The following is an 18,841-nucleotide window of genomic DNA, read 5'->3' on the forward strand; positions in this document are numbered from 1 at the left end:
TTCGCAAAAGAGGGCGAGAAGAGGAGGCAAAGCGCGAGCGAGAAACTAAAGAGCAACCTGCGCAAACATTACTCCAACACTGTGTCCACTTCCCGGACTCCATCGAGAAGAGGCCATCACGGTAACACACTCAGGTGATTCATTTTAATTAAGTTAAGGTTCAAGTTATCTACAACCGGACATTAACAAATTCCCATCTGCCCATAACCGCGGGCACGGCTTTCGAAAGTTCAATCCCTGCAGGGGAGTCCCAACTTAGCCCATGACAAGCTCTCACGGTCAACGAAGGAATAGACCTCCTCCCAAGACGTTCCGATAAGACTCGGTATCTCGGTAACTCAAGACACTTCGACAGGTTAAAACAAGACCAGCAACACCGCCCGAATGTGCCGACAAATCCCGATAGGAGCTGCACATATCTCTTTTTCAGGGCACACTCAGATGAGACATCCTACGAGTAAAACCAACCCTCAAGTTGCCCCGAGGTGGCCCCGCAGTCTACTCGGTCGGACCAACACTCAGAGGAGCACTGGCCCGGGGGGGTTTAAAATAAGATGACCCGCGGGCTCCGGAAACCCGAGGGAAAAAGAGGCTAGGTGGCAAAGGGTAAGACCAATGTTGGGCATTGCTGGAAAAGCTTTAATCAAGGAGAAATATCAAGGGGTTCCCATTATAACCCAACCGCGTAAGGAACGCAAAATCCGGGAACATAACACCGATATGACGGAAACTAGGGCGGCAAGAGTGGAACAAAACACTAGGCGAGAGGCCGAGCCTTCCACCCTTTACCAAGTATATAGATGCATTAAGATAGAAAGATAATATAATGATATCCCAACAAGTAAATAAATGTTCCAACAAGGAACGGGCTCCAATCTTCACCTGCAACTAGCAACGCTATAAGAGGGGCTGAGCAAAGCGGTAACATAGCCAATCAACGGTTTGCTAGGACAATGGTGGGTTAGAGGTTTGACATGGCAATTTGGGAGGCTTGCCAGCAAGTGGTAGGCATCGTACCAATGGCATAGCAAAAGAGCGAGCAAACTAGCATAGCAAAGATAGTAGTGATTTCGAGGGTATGATCATCTTGCCTGCACAGTTGTCAGAGTTGACTAGATCCTCGAAAGCAAACTCAACGGGCTCCTCGTTAGCAAAATCGTCTCCCGGCTCTACCCAAACAAGACAAACAATCAACAAGGACACAATCAACCACGTGCAAACTCAAACAACACAATGCAAAGATGGTATGCTATGCGGGATGCGATGCGGGATGCAAAATGCAAGATATGACAGGAAATGCATGAACCTGGCCTCAACTTGGAAAACCAAGTGTGCCACTGGAAAGATGAGATGAAATCGCTTGAAAACGATATAAAGAACGCTGGAATCGGAGTTACGGTTTGGAAATGGCAAGCGATTCAAAAATGACACCGGTCTGCGATTTACAGCAAGTAGGCATCTAAATGCAATGAGATGAACATGCTACAGCACCCAAACATGACAACAAAATACATGGCAGGGATGCTTACAAGATGCTTAACAAAAGTCTAGCACTGAGCTACGGCCAATTCATCCATTAACGGGTTCAAACAAGCATGGCAAAAATGCATATGGCAAACATATCTCAGACTTAGTGAAATTAACACTTGTCTGGAATTTCAGATCAGGTAGCACTCTTCGGAGCAACAAAACTACATGCTACAGGACCTGAACATGGCAAAGTAAAGCATGGCATGGAGCTACTCAAAGAGCTTAACAAAAGTCCCTTAGTGACCTTGAGATAAAATGGATCAGAAAATACAATTGCAAGCATGTGAACATAGCAAAAACACAATCAGTTTTCAGACTTAGTGAAAACTGGCACATGCTGAAATACAACTCAAGTAGGCATGTTTACGAGCTCGATGCACTCACTACGGTGCAAGTCATGGCAAGACAAGCATGCACCCATCAAGAAGGCACCAAATGCAAGCTAGACATGGCAAGAACAATGGCATAGCATGCACGGATCAACTACAACATCACCGGCAAAATTGCAAACAAGTTGACAATCTGCCCAGATTCACAAAGTAGCAAAAGTAGAGCTCGATTGACTCAAGCTAGGGTGCTCCATAATTGCAAACAAAGACACGGATGGATAGAGAACTATAATATTAACAAAACATCCTTACTGATCATCCTCAAAAGAGGCACGGATCACTAGGAAACAACATGAACATATGGCATCATGAGATAAACAGCTCCAGGACTTAGTGAAATTACTAAGTCCCTGAAAATAGAATTAGCAAGTGCACCACTTTGCAAGCTTGCACAAGTCACCACACACATAACAAAAATACATGGGTTGCACCTCTAGAGAGATGACAAAACCCTTAACAAAACACATGTAGAACTCGCGGGCATATCATGCACACATTAATCATGGCAAAAATGACAAAAGTGCTAAACGGAGTAGCAGATCTGACAATTAACTCAAGTAGCCTCCTTCTAACAGCATTTCGGGCATCAAGATGAGCTCAAATGAAAATGATGCAATGGAATAAAATGATGTACTATCCAAGGTGAACATTTTGATATGCTATATGCATGAATCGGAGCCACGGATGCAAAGTTACGGAGCCACAAACATGTGCACATGGACTGAAATTTCTGGGACTTAGTGGAAAAAAATCAACCTCTCCGGGACAGATCTAGGGTTTGCACGGATTACGAGGACGGCCGGATCTTCGTCGGAACAGCGCTCGGGACCGCCGGAGTAGGCTCCCGGAGCCGAAGGAGAGGCGGGGAGGTCCGGCCGGGCGCGGCTCGGTGGCGCGGGGCCGGGCCGGCGTCGAGGTGGACCGCGGCGGCCGGCGCGGAGGCAGCTCGGCAGCGACGGCGGCTTGGCAGCGCGGCGGCTCGCGCGGCTGGCGGGGAGCGAAGGAGGCGGCGGCGCACGCGGCTGGGCCCGCGGGGGCCGGCTGCGGGCCGGTCGGGCCGGAGCGGGAGTGGCGGCGGCGAGCGATGTGGGAGCCTGGGCGGACGAATCCCGGGGCGCCACGTGGCGGCGGAGAGGCAGGCCGGACAATGTCCGTCGGTGGGCTCTTTGTCCGGCGGCGCGCGGTGCTGAGATCTAGGGTTTCGGAGGTAGGAGGAGATCCGACAATCGGGGGGGTGTTTAAATAGGCATAGAGGGAGTTAGGAGAGTCCAAATGAGGTGCGGTTTTTGGCCACGCGATCGTGATCGAATGCTCTAGATGATGGAGCAGAGTTAGGTGAGTTTTGGGCCAAATTGGAGGGGTGTTGGGCTGCAACACACACGAGGCCTTTTCGGTCCCTCGGTTAACCATTGGAGTATCAAACGAAGTCCAAATGATACGAAACTTGACAGGCGGTCTACCGGTAGTAAACCAAGGCCGCTTGGCAAGTCTCGGTCCAATCCGGAAATGTTTAATCCCCACACACGAAAGAAAGCTAGAAATGACCACCGGAGGAGAACAGAGCACCGGAATGCAAAACGGACAACGGGGAAATGCTCGAATGCACGAGACGAACACGTATGCAAATGCAATGCACATGATGACATGATATGAGATGCATGACAATGACAACAACACACGGAGACAAAGAAACCGAACCCGAGGAAATAAATTAACTTAACGCCGAAAACGTCAAGAGTTGGAGTACAAATTGGGAAAGTTACATCCGGGGTGTTACATTCCAGCCGTGTGCGGTGCCCCCCTCCACCATAATCCACCTCGGTCATATCGTAGCGGTGCTTAGGAGAAGCCCTGTTCCGGTAGCATCATTATCACCGTCATCACGCCATCGTGCTGACGGAGCTCTCCCTCGACACTCTGCTGGATCGTGAGTTCGTGGGACATCACCGAGCCGAACGTGTGCAGATCGCGGAGGTGCCGTACTTTCGGTACTAGGATCGGTCGGATCGTGAAGACGTACGACTACATCAACCGCGTTGTCATAACGCTTCCGCTTACGGTCTACGAGGGTACGTGGACTACACTCTTCCCTCTCGTTGCTATGCATCACCATGATCTTGCATGTGCGTAGGAATTTTTTTGAAATTACTGCATTCCCCAACACCTATACTTCCCCCGGTGAATTCCCGTAACTCCTCGGTTCTCCGAAAAATACCCGAATCACTCGAAACCTTTCCGATGTCCGAATATAGCCTTCCAATATACGAATCTTTACCTCTCGACCATTTCGATACTCCTCGTCATGCCCATGATCTCATCCGGGACTCTGAACAAACTTCGGTCATCAAATCACATAACTCATAACAACATACGTTAAGCATGCGGACCCTACGGTTTTGAGAACTATGTAGACATGACCGAGACACATCTTCGATCAATAACCAATAGCGAAACCTGGATGCTCATATTGGCTCCTACATATTCTATGAAGATCTTTACCGGTCAAACCGCATAACAACATACGTTGTTCCCTTTGTCATTGGTATGTTACTTGCCCGAGATTCGATCGTCGGTATCATCATACCTAGTTCAATCTCGTTACCAGCAAGTCTCTTTACTCGTTCTGTAATGCATCATCCCGCAACTAACTCATTAGTCAAAATGCTTGCAAGGCTTATAGTGATGTGCATTACCGAGAGGGCCCAGAGATACCTCTCTGACAATCGGAGTGACAAATCCTAATCTCGATCTATGCCAACTCAACAAATACCATCGGAGACACCTGTAGAGCATCTTTATAATCACCCAGTTACGTTGTGACGTTTGATAGCACACAAGGTGTTCCTCCGGTATTCAGAAGTTGCATAATCTCATAGTCATAGGAACATGTATAAGTCATGAAGAAAGCAACAGCAATAAACTAAACGATCATAGTGCTAAGCTAAAGGATGGGTCTTGTCCATCACATCATTCTCTAATGATGTGATCCTGTTCATCAAATGACAACACATGTCTATGGTAAGGAAATATAACCATCTTTGATTAACGAGCTAGTCAAGTAGAGGCATACTAGGGACACTTTGTTTGTCTATGTATTCACACATGTACTAAGTTTCTGGTTAATACAATTCTAGCATGAATAATAAACATTTATCATGATATAAGGAAATATAAATAACAACTTTATTATTGCCTCTAGGGCATATTTCCTTCAGCATGGCCACCGCCGCCAGCACCATGCGACCGAGGACCGGCGGTGCACGCTGACGGCGGCGGGAGGAGGGAGGGGCGAGGGAGAGAGCTGAAGGGGCGCGAGGGAAGTCCCTCCCGGTCGCCTCGCTCGGGGAGGCGACACGGGGGTACAGCGAAGGGGCTGGTGGCTCTGGCGGGCTTCGGCCGCTGCGGCGGCTCCGCGCGGTGGAGCCGGCGGCGGCGACGGCGGGGGAACCCTAGGAGCGGGGGATCGTCTGGACCTAGTTTATAACGGAGTCGTTAGACTGATTCGTTCTTTAGCCGATGGTTGCAAGTTCGAAACCTGGGCGTTATGTTTTTCCTCTTAATTTTACAGGCGGGATCCTCTCATCATATAGGTGAAGAATGCCATGTCGATAGTTTTTTTTTATGAAATATAAATATTCTGAGGGGGATTTCTTTTTAAAAAAAATCAGGTCACATGCCCCTCCTACCCGGTCCAGTGGCTGATAGCGGGCTCGAGACGCCTAGTCATCGCATATTTTGTGTACAGACGAGATGAGCAAGGTGTTTGCACGCCAGAGACAAGTTTTTGCACCACTTCAATCTACATCGCAATTTCTAGCACCAAAGTGACCGTTTACGTCAAGTTCTAGACCACCGCTAACCAACCTGTGGTTGGATGGTTAGAGGGACTGTGATATCCACAGTCCATCAGGGATCAAGTTCTGGTGTTTGCATTTATGTTGGATTTATTTCAGGATTTTCGACAAATGCACATTCGGTGGGAGGGAATGTTCCCGTCAACGACGAGGTGCCGACTATGACTTCGTAAATTTCAATATAATATGCCGGCTCAATCTTTCAGAGGTGCTCATAGGGGTAGGGAGTGCGTGTGTGCGTATAAGAATGAGTGTATGCGCATGAATTTGAGCGTTTGCGTCTGTACTGTGTTAATAAAATTATAACACCATCGGCCTAATCCACTCTTTAAAATATTTAATTTTCATTAAATTGCCCTATGCACTAGACGGAGGGAGTAGCTAGAATTTTACTAAGTCCAAGACTCCGACGAATATGGCCGTAGTTGCCCTTTGAGTAAATCCGACGGTCAGTAACGGTGTGACGGCGGACTGTTCACCTATCTTCATCCAGCCGACGCGTCGGCCATTCCCAAACAGCTTAAACCCACTCTCCCCAACCCCTCCCCCACCCCACACAAACCCTAGCAATGGCGGCGGCCAACCTCCTCTCCCGCTCCCTCGTCCCCTCGCTGACCCCCAACCCCGGCAGCCAACCAAGCCGGAGCCGCGCCGCATCCGTCTCGCTGCGCCGCCGTCACGGGCCCGCGGCCCCCCTCCGCGCCTCCCTCTCCACGGCCTCCCCGTCCACGCGCGTGGCCATGGGGGAGGCGCCCAAGCACTGCTTCCAGCGCGGCGCCGACGGCCACCTCTACTGCGAGGGGGTGCGGGTGGAGGACGCGATGGCGGCGGCAGACCGGACCCCGTTCTATCTCTACAGCAAGCCGCAGGTCGTCCGGAACTTCACCGCCTACGACAAGGCGCTCCAGGGGCTCCGCTCAATCGTGGGGTACGCGGTGAAGGCTAACAACAACCTCAGCGTGCTGCAGCTCCTGCGGGGGCTCGGGTGCGGCGCCGTCCTCGTCAGCGGCAACGAGCTCCGCCTCGCGCTACGGGCAGGATTTGACCCCACCAGGTGCGGCTTTCTTCCTTGTGTTTCTTCTACTTTGGATGCATTATGTGGAAGTCTTGTGCATTTGCTATTAATTTTGGATCAAGTAGAACACATTATGATGCATTTGTTACTGATGAGTGAGGAAACTATCGTTTTTTAATGTTGACGGTGGACATTATTGTTTCGTTTTTTGCTTCTTGTGTGTACCAGTAAGTGTGCAAGTACAGGCTGTGAAAGGTGCAGATTTCATTGAGCCTAAGTCATGTTTGCCATAATTTTGTTCAGCTAACGGGCCTCGCCTATGCGTATAATCTGTGGCTGTTTGTTCATATTTTCTGATGCAATTGTGCATTATATGCAATGGGATATTTGTGTGTCCAGGAAATTATATTTTAGTTCTTATATAGTGAGTATAACTAGTTTAGTGGTGATTAAGGGCTGTTTGGATTGTCGCCCATACTTGCATAGTGCTGCAAGTGCCAATATCCTGTATGTCAGATGAAAGTATTAGCAAACGTAGATGGAAGACCTGCATTTGTACCATAACTTGTTTAGTTTTCTATGCCTTCTATGTATGTTTTGAAGACAACAACTTAAAGCATGGAAGTTAGATCCCCCCCCCCCCCCCTGTTGGATGCTTCATTTGAATGTACGAGTGCAAGAATTTGTTTGGTGGATCGATTTACAGCTCCTCAGTTTACAATTTGAATTAGGCCGTTTATTTCTAGATGAATTACAGAAAGATGGATCATCTAGTTTTTACACTCGTAACCGCCAGTCTCCTAACGAAACATTCTTTTTCCAGCTCAGGTCTTAAGACAAGAAGAATGAAGGATGAAAATGACTAATTGTGTAATTAATCTTATCGCAGGAGCCTGTCTATTTTCCTTTGTACACAACAGCCTAATTTTCCTTATACTGCGGTAGTTATACAGGAAACCTCTGGCGAAAGCAGGGGTGACCAAGTTCTCGCCAATTCCATTTGGTTGCCCATAACTCGGCAACAGTATAAGGAAAAATTAGGCTGTCAAACATACCCTGGTTATGTAAAATTCCATTGGCCTAAAGAGCTTTTACTAGAAATCACTTTACAAGGATGAGTTCAAGGTTTACAGTCTGATATTTGTATTTGTATTGTACATAACTTTCATCTCGACAGTCCATGATGGAATCCTACAATAGAACATTCTTTACAAGTTGTATGTTGGTCTAAACCCTTTATCTGGAACAGTTAATTGTTATCGGTTGATGAGAAACTTTCCTACAGAGAAGGTAACTAACCATGTTGAGTTTGTATATTTTGAAGATCAGGTGCATATTTAATGGAAATGGAAAGACATTGGAAGATCTTATTTTAGCCGCAGAGAGTGGAGTATTTGTAAATATAGACAGTGAATTTGATTTGGAGAATATTGTCGCTGCTGCAAGAGTTGCAGGAAGGCAAGTGCCTGTTTTGCTCAGAATTAATCCAGATGTGGATCCACAGGTACAATTATCCCTCCCTTCCAAAGCACACACATGACAAATATGATTATGTGGCAAATCAAATTACTTGTTGATTATGGACTCCATTTTTCTTTTCCCTTCTATTTACTTGGGCTACCTTTTTTTTAAATATTTGTTGTTTGTGTGTCGTACGTGCGTTTGTTATAATTTAGAAGAGGCATTATAGCTTTCTGTAGTAAACGATGATCAAAGCATATTTCTTTTTACTTTAATTAATCATGTGGAAGATTGTATGATCCATTGAATTCTGCACATCATATAAGGCATTTTCTGTTGTGGAGCGGTATTCTGATTGTTGTATTTATGTTCTTGTCATCAGGTTCATCCCTACGTTGCCACTGGAAACAAAACATCCAAATTTGGGATTCGCAATGAAAAATTGCAGTGGTTCTTAGACTCTATTAAATCATATTCAAATGATATCAAACTGGTGGGTGTTCATTGCCATCTTGGATCTACCATTACAAAGGTAATGTCTTGCACCATTTGATAATAAGTTTTTTCTTTAGTTGCTTAAATTTTTGGTGTACTAAGCTTAGTTTTAAATTGCATTTCTGTGCGGCGACAACATCTTGTGCGAGGCCTACCGGCACTCTTTAGCACAGAGTTGATTTTACTTTTTGTTGCACTATGGGACAACTGTAATGCTGCATCACATAACATTAAATGTGTCTTTTTATGGAAGGAATACTCTGTTCTGTATCAGCTAATGTACTATTCTGAGCTACATATGAACAAATCATTGTGTAGAAGATGGTTTAGTTGTGACCTCTAGAATAGAGGGGTGGTTCTGGTTCATATCACACTACTTCCAGTGCACTATTAACCTTGATTCCACTCTGTATATAAGTGTTCGATGGAAGACAGACACCCCCCATATTAGCTACTAAGGTGAATATTGTGATTATCCACTGCCTACCCAATAGGAAATGGGTAAACTGGGTATGTGCAGTCGGCACCCATCAGGTCATTAAAGTTTGGGTGTGGGCGTTTTACCTGATTGCAACCCTAGCTGGGGCTAGTCCATTTGATGAATTGCACTTGGATATCATTAGTTTGCACTGAATTCAGTATCACCTATACACAATAGCTTCCTCCCATTTGCTGAACTGGCTCTTTATGTGCAGAATACTGAATTCATACTCTTTTTCCCTTGAACCTTCCAATATGTGCTCGTTATTCATCCTATACATGTAGTTCTTTTTATATAAAGGTGAATTTGCTATACATGTCTTGTCACTTCAGTTAAGTTTTTAACATGTAGTATTTCTGTTGAAATCAAGTAGCTTGTGTGTGTCTGAACCAAGTTGCGACTTCCTTTTGTTTAGGTCGATATATTCAGAGACGCTGCAAATCTTATGGTGAACTTTGTTGATGAAATTCGAGCACAAGGTTTTGAGTTGGAGTACCTGAATATTGGAGGTGGTTTGGGGATAGACTACCACCACACTGGTGCAGTCTTGCCTACACCTATGGATCTTATCAACACTGTGAGCTTCAGTATCTATATTATGTTTATGCTTTATATCTTTGTAGGAACAGATGCTTTCTAGTTTCTTCATGTAGAGCTCACCCTCTGTTTATGGTATCACAATGTATTTTATGGTAAAGGCTGAAAAGTTGGTATCACAATTTTGGTAGGTCCGGGAATTGGTCCTCTCACGGGATCTTACTCTCATTATTGAACCTGGAAGATCCCTGATCGCCAATACTTGCTGCTTCGTCAATAAGGTCACTGGTGTAAAATCGAATGGCACGAAGAATTTCATTGTAGTTGATGGCAGCATGGCCGAGCTCATCAGGCCTAGTCTATATGGAGCATATCAGGTTTGTCTAGAGTTACAACGAAATAATTAGTACTACTGCTTCTTGTCTGGTATTACTTTGTTTTGGAACCTATATACACAAAATCAACAGCTGCAGTTATTTGACCAGGTGTATCATTATTTACCTGTTGATCATAATTCTTGTGTTGCAGCATATAGAACTAGTTTCTCCCTCTCCAGGTGCAGAAGTAGCAACCTTCGATATTGTTGGGCCAGTCTGCGAATCTGCAGATTTCCTTGGCAAAGACAGGGAGCTTCCAACACCTGACAAGGTTTGACCGTACCATCTATGTTTCCTTTCAGATAACTTTAACCCCCTACATGTCTGCACCCTTCTGACATTGCTTTTGTAGGGAGCTGGTTTGGTTGTCCACGACGCAGGAGCCTACTGCATGAGCATGGCTTCGACCTACAACCTGAAGATGAGGCCAGCCGAGTATTGGGTACAAACTATTTGCTTATTCTTCTCTGTGCAATTTTTGGTGATTGTTGCTTGAAACACATCGCTTCGCAGTTTTCTCAACCCAAAACTGTGGAGACGAACTTTTATTCCTTTACTCGCCATCGATGTACTTGCCCCTCTTTTATGCTGGATGTTCATTCGAACCAATTTGTTGTCTTTTTTGCACTACAGGTAGAGGACGATGGGTCCATTGTTAAGATCAGGCACGGTGAAACATTTGACGACTACATGAAGTTCTTTGATGGTCTTCCTGCCTAGGCCCTTTTATCTTGTTTTGGGCAAGCGTAGCCCTTTTCATTTGATGAGCGCATCTCGTGGAAGATTCGTGTGGGAAAACTATTCACTTGTTTGTTATGTGGGTCATCCCCATCAAGCATGGGGGTTTTTATTTGTTAGAATAGAGTCCAACAAGTTTAGTGATTGTATTAGAGATTGAATGGACTTACTGCACTGTTATCAATTCTTGTTTATACTATATAAAGGGTCCGACTCCTCCCAATAAAGTTAAAGAATATTGTTGTTTACTTTTATCTATTTTTCATAATAATTATGGTTGTCAGTAGTAATTAGGGTTATGTCAGTAGTAGGTCCCACTAATTTAGTATTGTAACCATCAACGACGACGGCCGGTAAAGAAATACAGATCAATTTTGTGGAGCATATCAATCACGATGATAGTGAAGTGCTTCATCGTTGCCCCATCTGAATCAATGTTGTGGAGCAGTAGTAGTTAGGTGTGAGCCATCTGAACATTTGTAAGCAGTAGTCGGCCATTACCATTGCATGACAGAAGGTTGCCCCTCCAACCATCAATTCTCTTCATAATTTTATCTACTTTGGACATCACATCTTCTAGGTTAGCCATAATAGAGAGGGATGCATGGCTGTTTCCACAACTTTTCATCTCCATTTTTTTTATCAGAGATCCTAATAGGCGCATATTCACATCTTTTAGATTAGCTCCAAATCCTCAAATTCCTTTTCCATGCAAATAAGCCCCCAGTTAGCTAGGTGGAGGCTTTTTGTGTCATTCAAAATCATTCAAGAGGCTTGATCCATATGAACTTTTGTAAGCACTAATCTACCATTGTAGGACAGAAGCTTGCCCAGCCAACCATCAGAACTGTTCATAGTTTCCAGGAGGATCCAAAACATAAGCTATATTGTGGACATGGCAAGATCAACCTGGTTGTTTGCCTAGGTGAATTGCATGCCAGGTTTTTAGATTTCCGTTAGGATCCAAATTTCCAACCAGGCATTCACCTGTGGTCTATGATATCATTACTTTTATCTTGTTGATATATATCTAACAATATTAAGATCGGCACCTATCAGAATGGTTGAGTGATCATCTAAGAAAAGTGCATGTAATTTAGAAAGGAAGTCATTCTTTTCTTCATCATAAGGAGAACTATCAACAGTTATCATTCTACGATTAAAGTTTCTTTGGCTTCAAAACTAGTGAACAAGATACTAACAAAGGAAGCGGGAAAGGTTCGCGCGCGGGAGGGCTCGCCAGCAGTGGCACAAGGAAGCGGGTGTTCTTATCCTGAGGGCGACTTGCACACTGATTTGGCAGAGAATGGTGAGCTTGATGAGGAGGCCGGGGTCGAGCTTCAGCAGCCTTCTGACGATGTTGTAGCGGTCAGCCGCTGTAGGCCTAAACTAGTCGCAAGAGAAGTGAGTAAACCCGGCCGGGATTGTTTTTTACCTGGTGCGACAAATAGGTCTAGGGCGGAGATTACTGGGATTGATAAACACAGGGTGCCGGTTTCAGGGATCAAGAGGTAAGGGTTCAGTTCAGACTTCAAGTATGAATTCAAGATTTATTTCAGATTTTTCAACCGTATTTTCTCAAGGGTCAACGGGAGGCCGAAACTGCCCACTTGAACATTTCAATTAACCGTGGTTCACACGGTAAGGATGGTAGGAGCATTACTGGTAACTGGTAGGAGCGCCCATGAGGCGCGAAGATTACACAGGGCCAATTGCCCAAGCTAAAACGCACACAAATCAAGAGGAGAGGAAGGGGGAGGTTATCGAGAAGCGAACCGGCCAACACCAAAGCTCCAAGCCTAAGCCAAGCGAGTGGCTCCATGGAGAAACCTCGCAACACCAAGGCAGGGGAGTCCACGGGGCCACCCACCAGCTAGCCGTGGAAAGTCGTCGGCACGGCCGAAAAGGCATGGACAACCGAGATCGAACAATGGCACCGGTGTGCCGTCGGCGAGACTGAAGAGCAAAGTTCGTCCTAATTGTGTTGTTTTTTTATCATGTGATTGTATGTAAACATGCATTGGCCACTTTGTTGTTTAGTGAGAAGGCACTCATGCTAAATAGGCACCCCCTCTGTATCAAAATATAAGACCTTTTTGACACTATCATAGTGTCAAAAAGTGTCTTATATGTTGATACGAAGGGAGTACTTTGTGTCTTCATATGAAGCTTGTGCGGAGTATATATAATGATTTTTGAGTTTGTTGTTATGTATGTGATCCTTATAGAATATACAAATTTCTCGAAGGGGATATTATTGTTATATCTGTTTTTGTTGCAGGGTTACTTGAAAAAGAAGTAGAAACCAGGATGACAATCCATCTTTGCCGAGACCATCACTCAACAAAGGTACCTTTTCAGAGAACTACGTTCGCCAGAAAGGACACATGGCATGTGTTGGCAGCTTGGTTGTCATTTTGCTGAGAGGCGAAGAAAGGGACTCGGTAAATGGGAGTTGCTGAGAGCTACTTGTTCCAGGTAAGCTATGTGCTGGCTCTCGGTAATGAGCATATGCTTGTCGAGTGCTAGCTAAGCTCTCAGCAAATACCTGATGGCGCTGTCCTCCACCAGCGGCCATGAAGTTGCTTTATTTTGCGCTGAGGTCCCATTTGGTTCTTGACAAACTGTTTGCCGAGTAACCAATGAATATTTCTCGGCAAAATTTTGTTTGCCTGAGAGGTGTATGCCGATTGCTCTTTGCCGAGAGCAATTCTCAGCAAAGAATTTCTCAAGTTTATTTGGCCCTTCTAGGAGTGTTTGTGGCACTCGGTGTAGAGTTAAAATCTAGTAGCGTGGGCGACACAACCGGGATTCTTGAATCCTAGAACCCTTTGGTTTGAAGTGTCCATCAACATGGACGTAAGATAACGCTAACTATCCGAACAACGAGAAGAAATGTTCCATTCTACAAACCCAACCTCCTACTTATTTGCAAGATTGTTACTTCCCCCTGCTTACTACTCTTGATATCTTGCATGCCAAGTACTTGTAGTTGTCTAATCATGGCTGCTTAAGTTAAAAACTGCCAATCCTTAAAAAATTGAGCTAGAAGGACTATTCACCCCCTCCCCCCTAGTCCTTGGACCTCTGTTGATTCTAACAATGGAGTAAAGTCACCACACAAATAATTGCCAAAGGCACGTTAAAAATGTAGATGCAATCTCCAAACTATTTTGGGTACATTACAAGTTGCGTATCTTCCGGGCACAACAATATATACCAAAACATTTGACGACTCCTGTCTGTTGTAACATGAGTATTAGGAAGATGAGCACGCATGCAATTCATAGTTACCAATCATCAACCCGTGCATGTGCACAAGCTAGAACTTCAAAGAAGATACATAACAATAATTGTTATTTGTAAAATTTATCACTTGTTTATCCTCGTGGCTGAACATTTCCACTTCTAATTTCTTCATTTGAAATGGAGGAAATCTTGAGTCACTACAAACAACCTCTATTAAATTTTTATTTATTATAGTAAGTCTTGAAGTTGATAACTAAAATTAGATTGAGATCTAATATAAATAATTTTATACTATGTCCAAAACTACATAAAAATAATTGTTCTCTATTTTAAAGTTAAGACTGATTAGCTTATCACGCATCTTAAAAAATGGACGAATTTATCCATGCTAGCCAGATTGTGTGAGCAGATAACTGTATTAGTTGCTCTTATTTCGTTGTAACTATATGGAAGACCACTACAATAAGAAGAAAAGTACAAACAAATATCAGTCAGTCAAGATAAACTTGTGAAGAAAGCTCTTCAAGTCATAAAGTATAGGCTATCGGCGTCATCATAAGATAGTCATATATGTGAAAAACCGTAAGACCTTAATATTTGTTTTAAAACCCAAGTATGACACAATGGATTTATGACTTGTCACATATATTATCATGTTATGAGGTCATCGATGACATTTACTCTTGCATCCTAATATATGACATATTAACTGCACACAAAAAATATCAATTTACGACACAAGAAGAGCAGTTTCTACAATATTATGACACTATTAACCAATACTTTGAACCTGATATATGCTGAGACCTGAGATCATCATTTGATTCACAGACATTTGCAGAAAGGGGACAAAATGCATTTTCTCAAGTAATTCTTAGGAGGTATTGTTGATGAACATTCACCAATATTAACTAGTGATGTTTTTCCACAAGATGAACATTTTTGTTTTCATGTTTGTGTATTTTTTAAATTCACTTATAATTCGAATTTGAATTTGACTTTGATTTTTCATCAAGTGATAATTAGCTCAGTAAGCATGGTGACCTGGCATCATTAGGGTGAGGTTATTGTAGCATGACACTGGGGGTGTTACATTGCATAACCCTTCTGTTTTCATTTCCGGTTCATTTTTTTTTCAAATTGCCATTTAATGTCCCAGGAGTTGCACATAGGTTTTGTGATTGACAAACTCACTATAACGTTATTAAATTTTATCAGTAAATGCATGGCAACTTAGAGCACATGGTTGCATAATGTGTTTCCATGGCAATTAAAATCATATGTAATTTTATCAATTTAAAAGATGTGTATGCCATGGCAACTAAAAGCATATGTTGTCATGATGGCAATATTTGCCGTGTCTTGCCATTTTCAATTCAAAGAATGTTGCCATGCGAAACTACTGATGCAAACATTTTGCCATCATGTTAACGTATATGCCATGGCAAATTTATTTTTTTGGATCATGGCAAATTTAGTTCACGCACCATGACAAATTTATTTAATGTACTTGTTTGGCCATGGATATTTGTGCTGAATAAAAAATACCACAACATGTGCAATAGTTTTGCTATGTATATAAATTATTTTTTCTATGTATATTTACCATATACCCATGGCGTTCTTTTAACTTCACACCCATGGCAAGTTTATTGGGCTACGGTAGGTGCATCGACTTCAATATAAAAAATTTCTAACGCAGATCGAACATGAACATGTCATGGGAAATGGATCAAGAGATCAACACCACTCGACGCGCAGTGCTGGGCATCGGAAGAAGAGTCATGGCATCACATCACTGGAGTCATCTCCTCCTCGTCGATCTCCCACGTAGTCGATCGGATCCAAAGAGTAGGTTCGCCGGAGCGACCCAAGTGCACCGCCTCTAATGGTATCCGCACGTGCAGGAGGATCGCCATGCGGCGGACTGCTAGATCCGATTGTATAGCCGGCGATGAGTAGAGGTGAATAATTGCAACACATCCAAAGCCCTAGCACAAAATGCCGAAGCGATCAACTGAATATTCGTGCCGCATTTCCACTATATATATAGGCATCCACTCGCGGGCTCAACACATGGGCCCCGCATGGATCCTAAAGACCACGTACAAGTCTACTCGACTCAGATCCACCTGAGAGATGAGAGTTGTAAGAGATGTTCCTGAAGGAAATAATTTGACTTTTGACGTTGACGCTCGATCTGGGCGAGTTCATCATGTGATACCTTGGTAACGCAAGATGGACTCACCAGCTCGACCATCACCGACAGTCAAAATACCTGTGAGATAGTGTCCGTCATATATACAAGCACATGAGAGATGAGACTTGTAAGAGACGTTCCCAAAGGAAAAAAAATTGACTTTTGACGTTGGCTGTCGATCTGGGCAAGTTCGTCCTGTGATACCTTGGTACCGCACGACGGGCTCACGGGCTTGACCATCACCAACAGTCGACAGAGTGTCCACTATATATATAACAACTTGAGAGATGAGAGTTGTAAGCTGTTGAAGAGAGCCTCAACGATCTCGAAGTCAGCACACAAATCATAATAAATTAGCTTTGTAGGTTTGCGATGCATAGATTAAAAGTATTCTTTGATGTTTGATTTTTATATTTTTTTTCAATTGTGTGCTAAAAGGTGTTAGAACCGGCCGATCTCGCAGTTATGGCTTCCTCTGATGACGCAACTTTCGTTATGGTCAGGTGCATGCAAGCTTATCGGGTTGAGTGGATTGGAGAACTTGATAATCCGCTTTCAGTTTGTCCTAACTGTGGTATTGTTTTTATATGTGATCGTATGGAAGCGTACATTGACCACTTTGTTGTTTAGTGAGAAGGCACTCGTGCTAAATAACTACTCCCTCTATAGCAAAATATAAGACAATTTTACATCTTTGTATCAAAATATAAGATTCTTTTGACACTAAGATCCTTATAAAGTCAATAATTCACGTGTGTACATGCGGCCACGCGAGGTCGTTATCGCAGCCTCTCACCCCCACGTGATTCGTGCTGATCAAATACGTCGTTCGTGTATAACCTCCTGGGGTCAGCGTAAACTAGCTCGTATTTGCCTCCGCGCCCACAGTGAATGGCCCACATGGCACTATGCATTGGAACGTTGGGGTCGTCGCTGGGAATTGATTGCACGGCGGTGCCAACGGCTAGCTGCACTAGGCGGGAACGAGACAGGTCCTGATCACACATCAGGCGCAACGGCTAGCTGCACGAAGCTCTTCTCTGTCTATTCGCCCTGCTCGCTTGCTTCAGCTTGCGAGTCGAAGTTGCTCCCCTTCCCCATCCCTCTCAATTTTTGCGGCGACTTCCAAAGCATGTGTTTTTTCATGTCACAGAACAGCTCAACACCATCTTCATCACACCAAACTGCCAATGCGATGCCTTCACTCCCACTCATCTGTTGCCCCGAATGCAACACCGGGTAAGATTTTATGAAAATCTATTCATTCCTTCTCCTCCACGTCGTGCTAATCTTTCCTCCCACCGCAGCTTGGAGGGTGTAGAAGTGGAAGAACAAGTACATAAAGTACTTCAGCGCACGGTGGTGGCATCTGATTTTGCACGCGTCGGTCCATCGCCACGTCGCACTTCTCGAGCAGAACCAGTCGCTGCTGAAGAACGTTTTGGTGTTGTGCCTCGTGAATTTGGTGGTCATGGCCATGATCTTCATCCACAAGCTTTAAGGCATCATTTCCCTCTGCGTAGGGAGCGCCGACAAGCCCTGTAGTATCATTTCCCCCTGCGTACACTGTGTTGTAGCCATATATGTATTTCTTCTTGTGCTCAGTGCACTGCATTTCCACACGATTTACCTTTGCGTCGTGGACTGCATGCACCCATCAGTATGTTAAGCTTGCTCACGCAGCCTGCGAGCTGGTCTATCAATAAATCATCTACTTACTGTTACAACTGCCACAACGTAATTAGTCAACCCATATTAAGAAAACGAACGTAACCATGTAGAAGTAAACGCACATACAACGACAGCAGAGAGACCCATCACCCGCAATTGGCTTTAATGCTTCAATAAGACAAGGCTCAGCGCATCATCAATACCAGCAGGCTCCCCTGCACCCGAATAATGACACCCAACATGAATTAATTACTTCAGTTAACACGCGGTGCATCAATGAAGACGACGGCAGCCACACCGCTAACATACAAGGCTGTTTGGTACGAGCATAAATTCATGGGCCCCATTCGTACAAGCGTATAGCGGGCGTATTCACATTTGGCCAGCATTAACACTGTGCAGTTTTTCCTGTGGGGCAGGCGAGGCTATATTAGATGCCGATCACGACGCGCTCGCGGACGCACGAGATAACGGCAGTGCGTGGCCGCAAGTACACAAAATCCGCGTCCTTATAAAGTATACAAATTTCTCTAAGTGGATGTTATTGTTATATCTGTTTTTTCTCTACAAGCTTACTTGAAAAAGAAGGAGACACCAGGTTAACAATCCATCTTTGCCAAGAGCACCACTCGGCAAAGGTACATTTGCCGAGAACTACGTTTGACAGAAAGGACACATGGCATGCGTTAATAGCTAGGTTGCCATTTTGCTGAGAGGCTGAGAAAGGGACTCGGTAAATGGGAGTTGCTGGGAGCTGCTTGTTCCAGGTAAGCCGAGTGTTGGCTCTCGGCAATGAACATATGTTTGCCGAGTACTACCTAAGCTCTCGGCAATTGCCTGACGG

The 18,841-nt window shown here is 44.4% G+C and overlaps 1 protein-coding gene across 1 annotated transcript; it reads left to right on the plus strand.

Annotated features, from left to right (window-relative positions):
* The first annotated feature begins 6,291 nt into the window (after window positions 1-6,291).
* LOC125515240 (putative diaminopimelate decarboxylase, chloroplastic) lies at window positions 6,292-11,125 on the plus strand. The gene is made up of 8 exons (XM_048680677.2): window positions 6,292-6,827; window positions 8,118-8,292; window positions 8,632-8,781; window positions 9,641-9,802; window positions 9,954-10,139; window positions 10,291-10,410; window positions 10,492-10,581; window positions 10,773-11,125. The coding sequence occupies exons 1-8, from the start codon at window positions 6,343-6,345 to the stop codon at window positions 10,857-10,859; spliced, it is 1,455 nt and encodes a 484-aa protein (XP_048536634.1). The 5' UTR covers window positions 6,292-6,342; the 3' UTR covers window positions 10,860-11,125.
* Window positions 11,126-18,841: the final 7,716 nt, after the last annotated feature.

This window comes from Triticum urartu, chromosome 6A (assembly GCF_056163025.1).
Source record: "Triticum urartu cultivar PI428250 chromosome 6A, HENAU_Tu73, whole genome shotgun sequence".
NCBI lineage: Eukaryota > Viridiplantae > Streptophyta > Magnoliopsida > Poales > Poaceae > Triticum > Triticum urartu.

Excerpts from the sequence above, each read along its gene's own strand:
- LOC125515240 (XM_048680677.2), top strand. The coding sequence starts at position 6,343 with ATGGCGGCGGCCAACCTCCTCTCCCGCTCCCTCGTCCCCTCGCTGACC. Across the intron at positions 8,293-8,631 it reads ATCCAGATGTGGATCCACAG|GTTCATCCCTACGTTGCCAC; the intron begins GTACAATTATCC and ends TCTTGTCATCAG. Across the intron at positions 9,803-9,953 it reads CTATGGATCTTATCAACACT|GTCCGGGAATTGGTCCTCTC; the intron begins GTGAGCTTCAGT and ends CAATTTTGGTAG.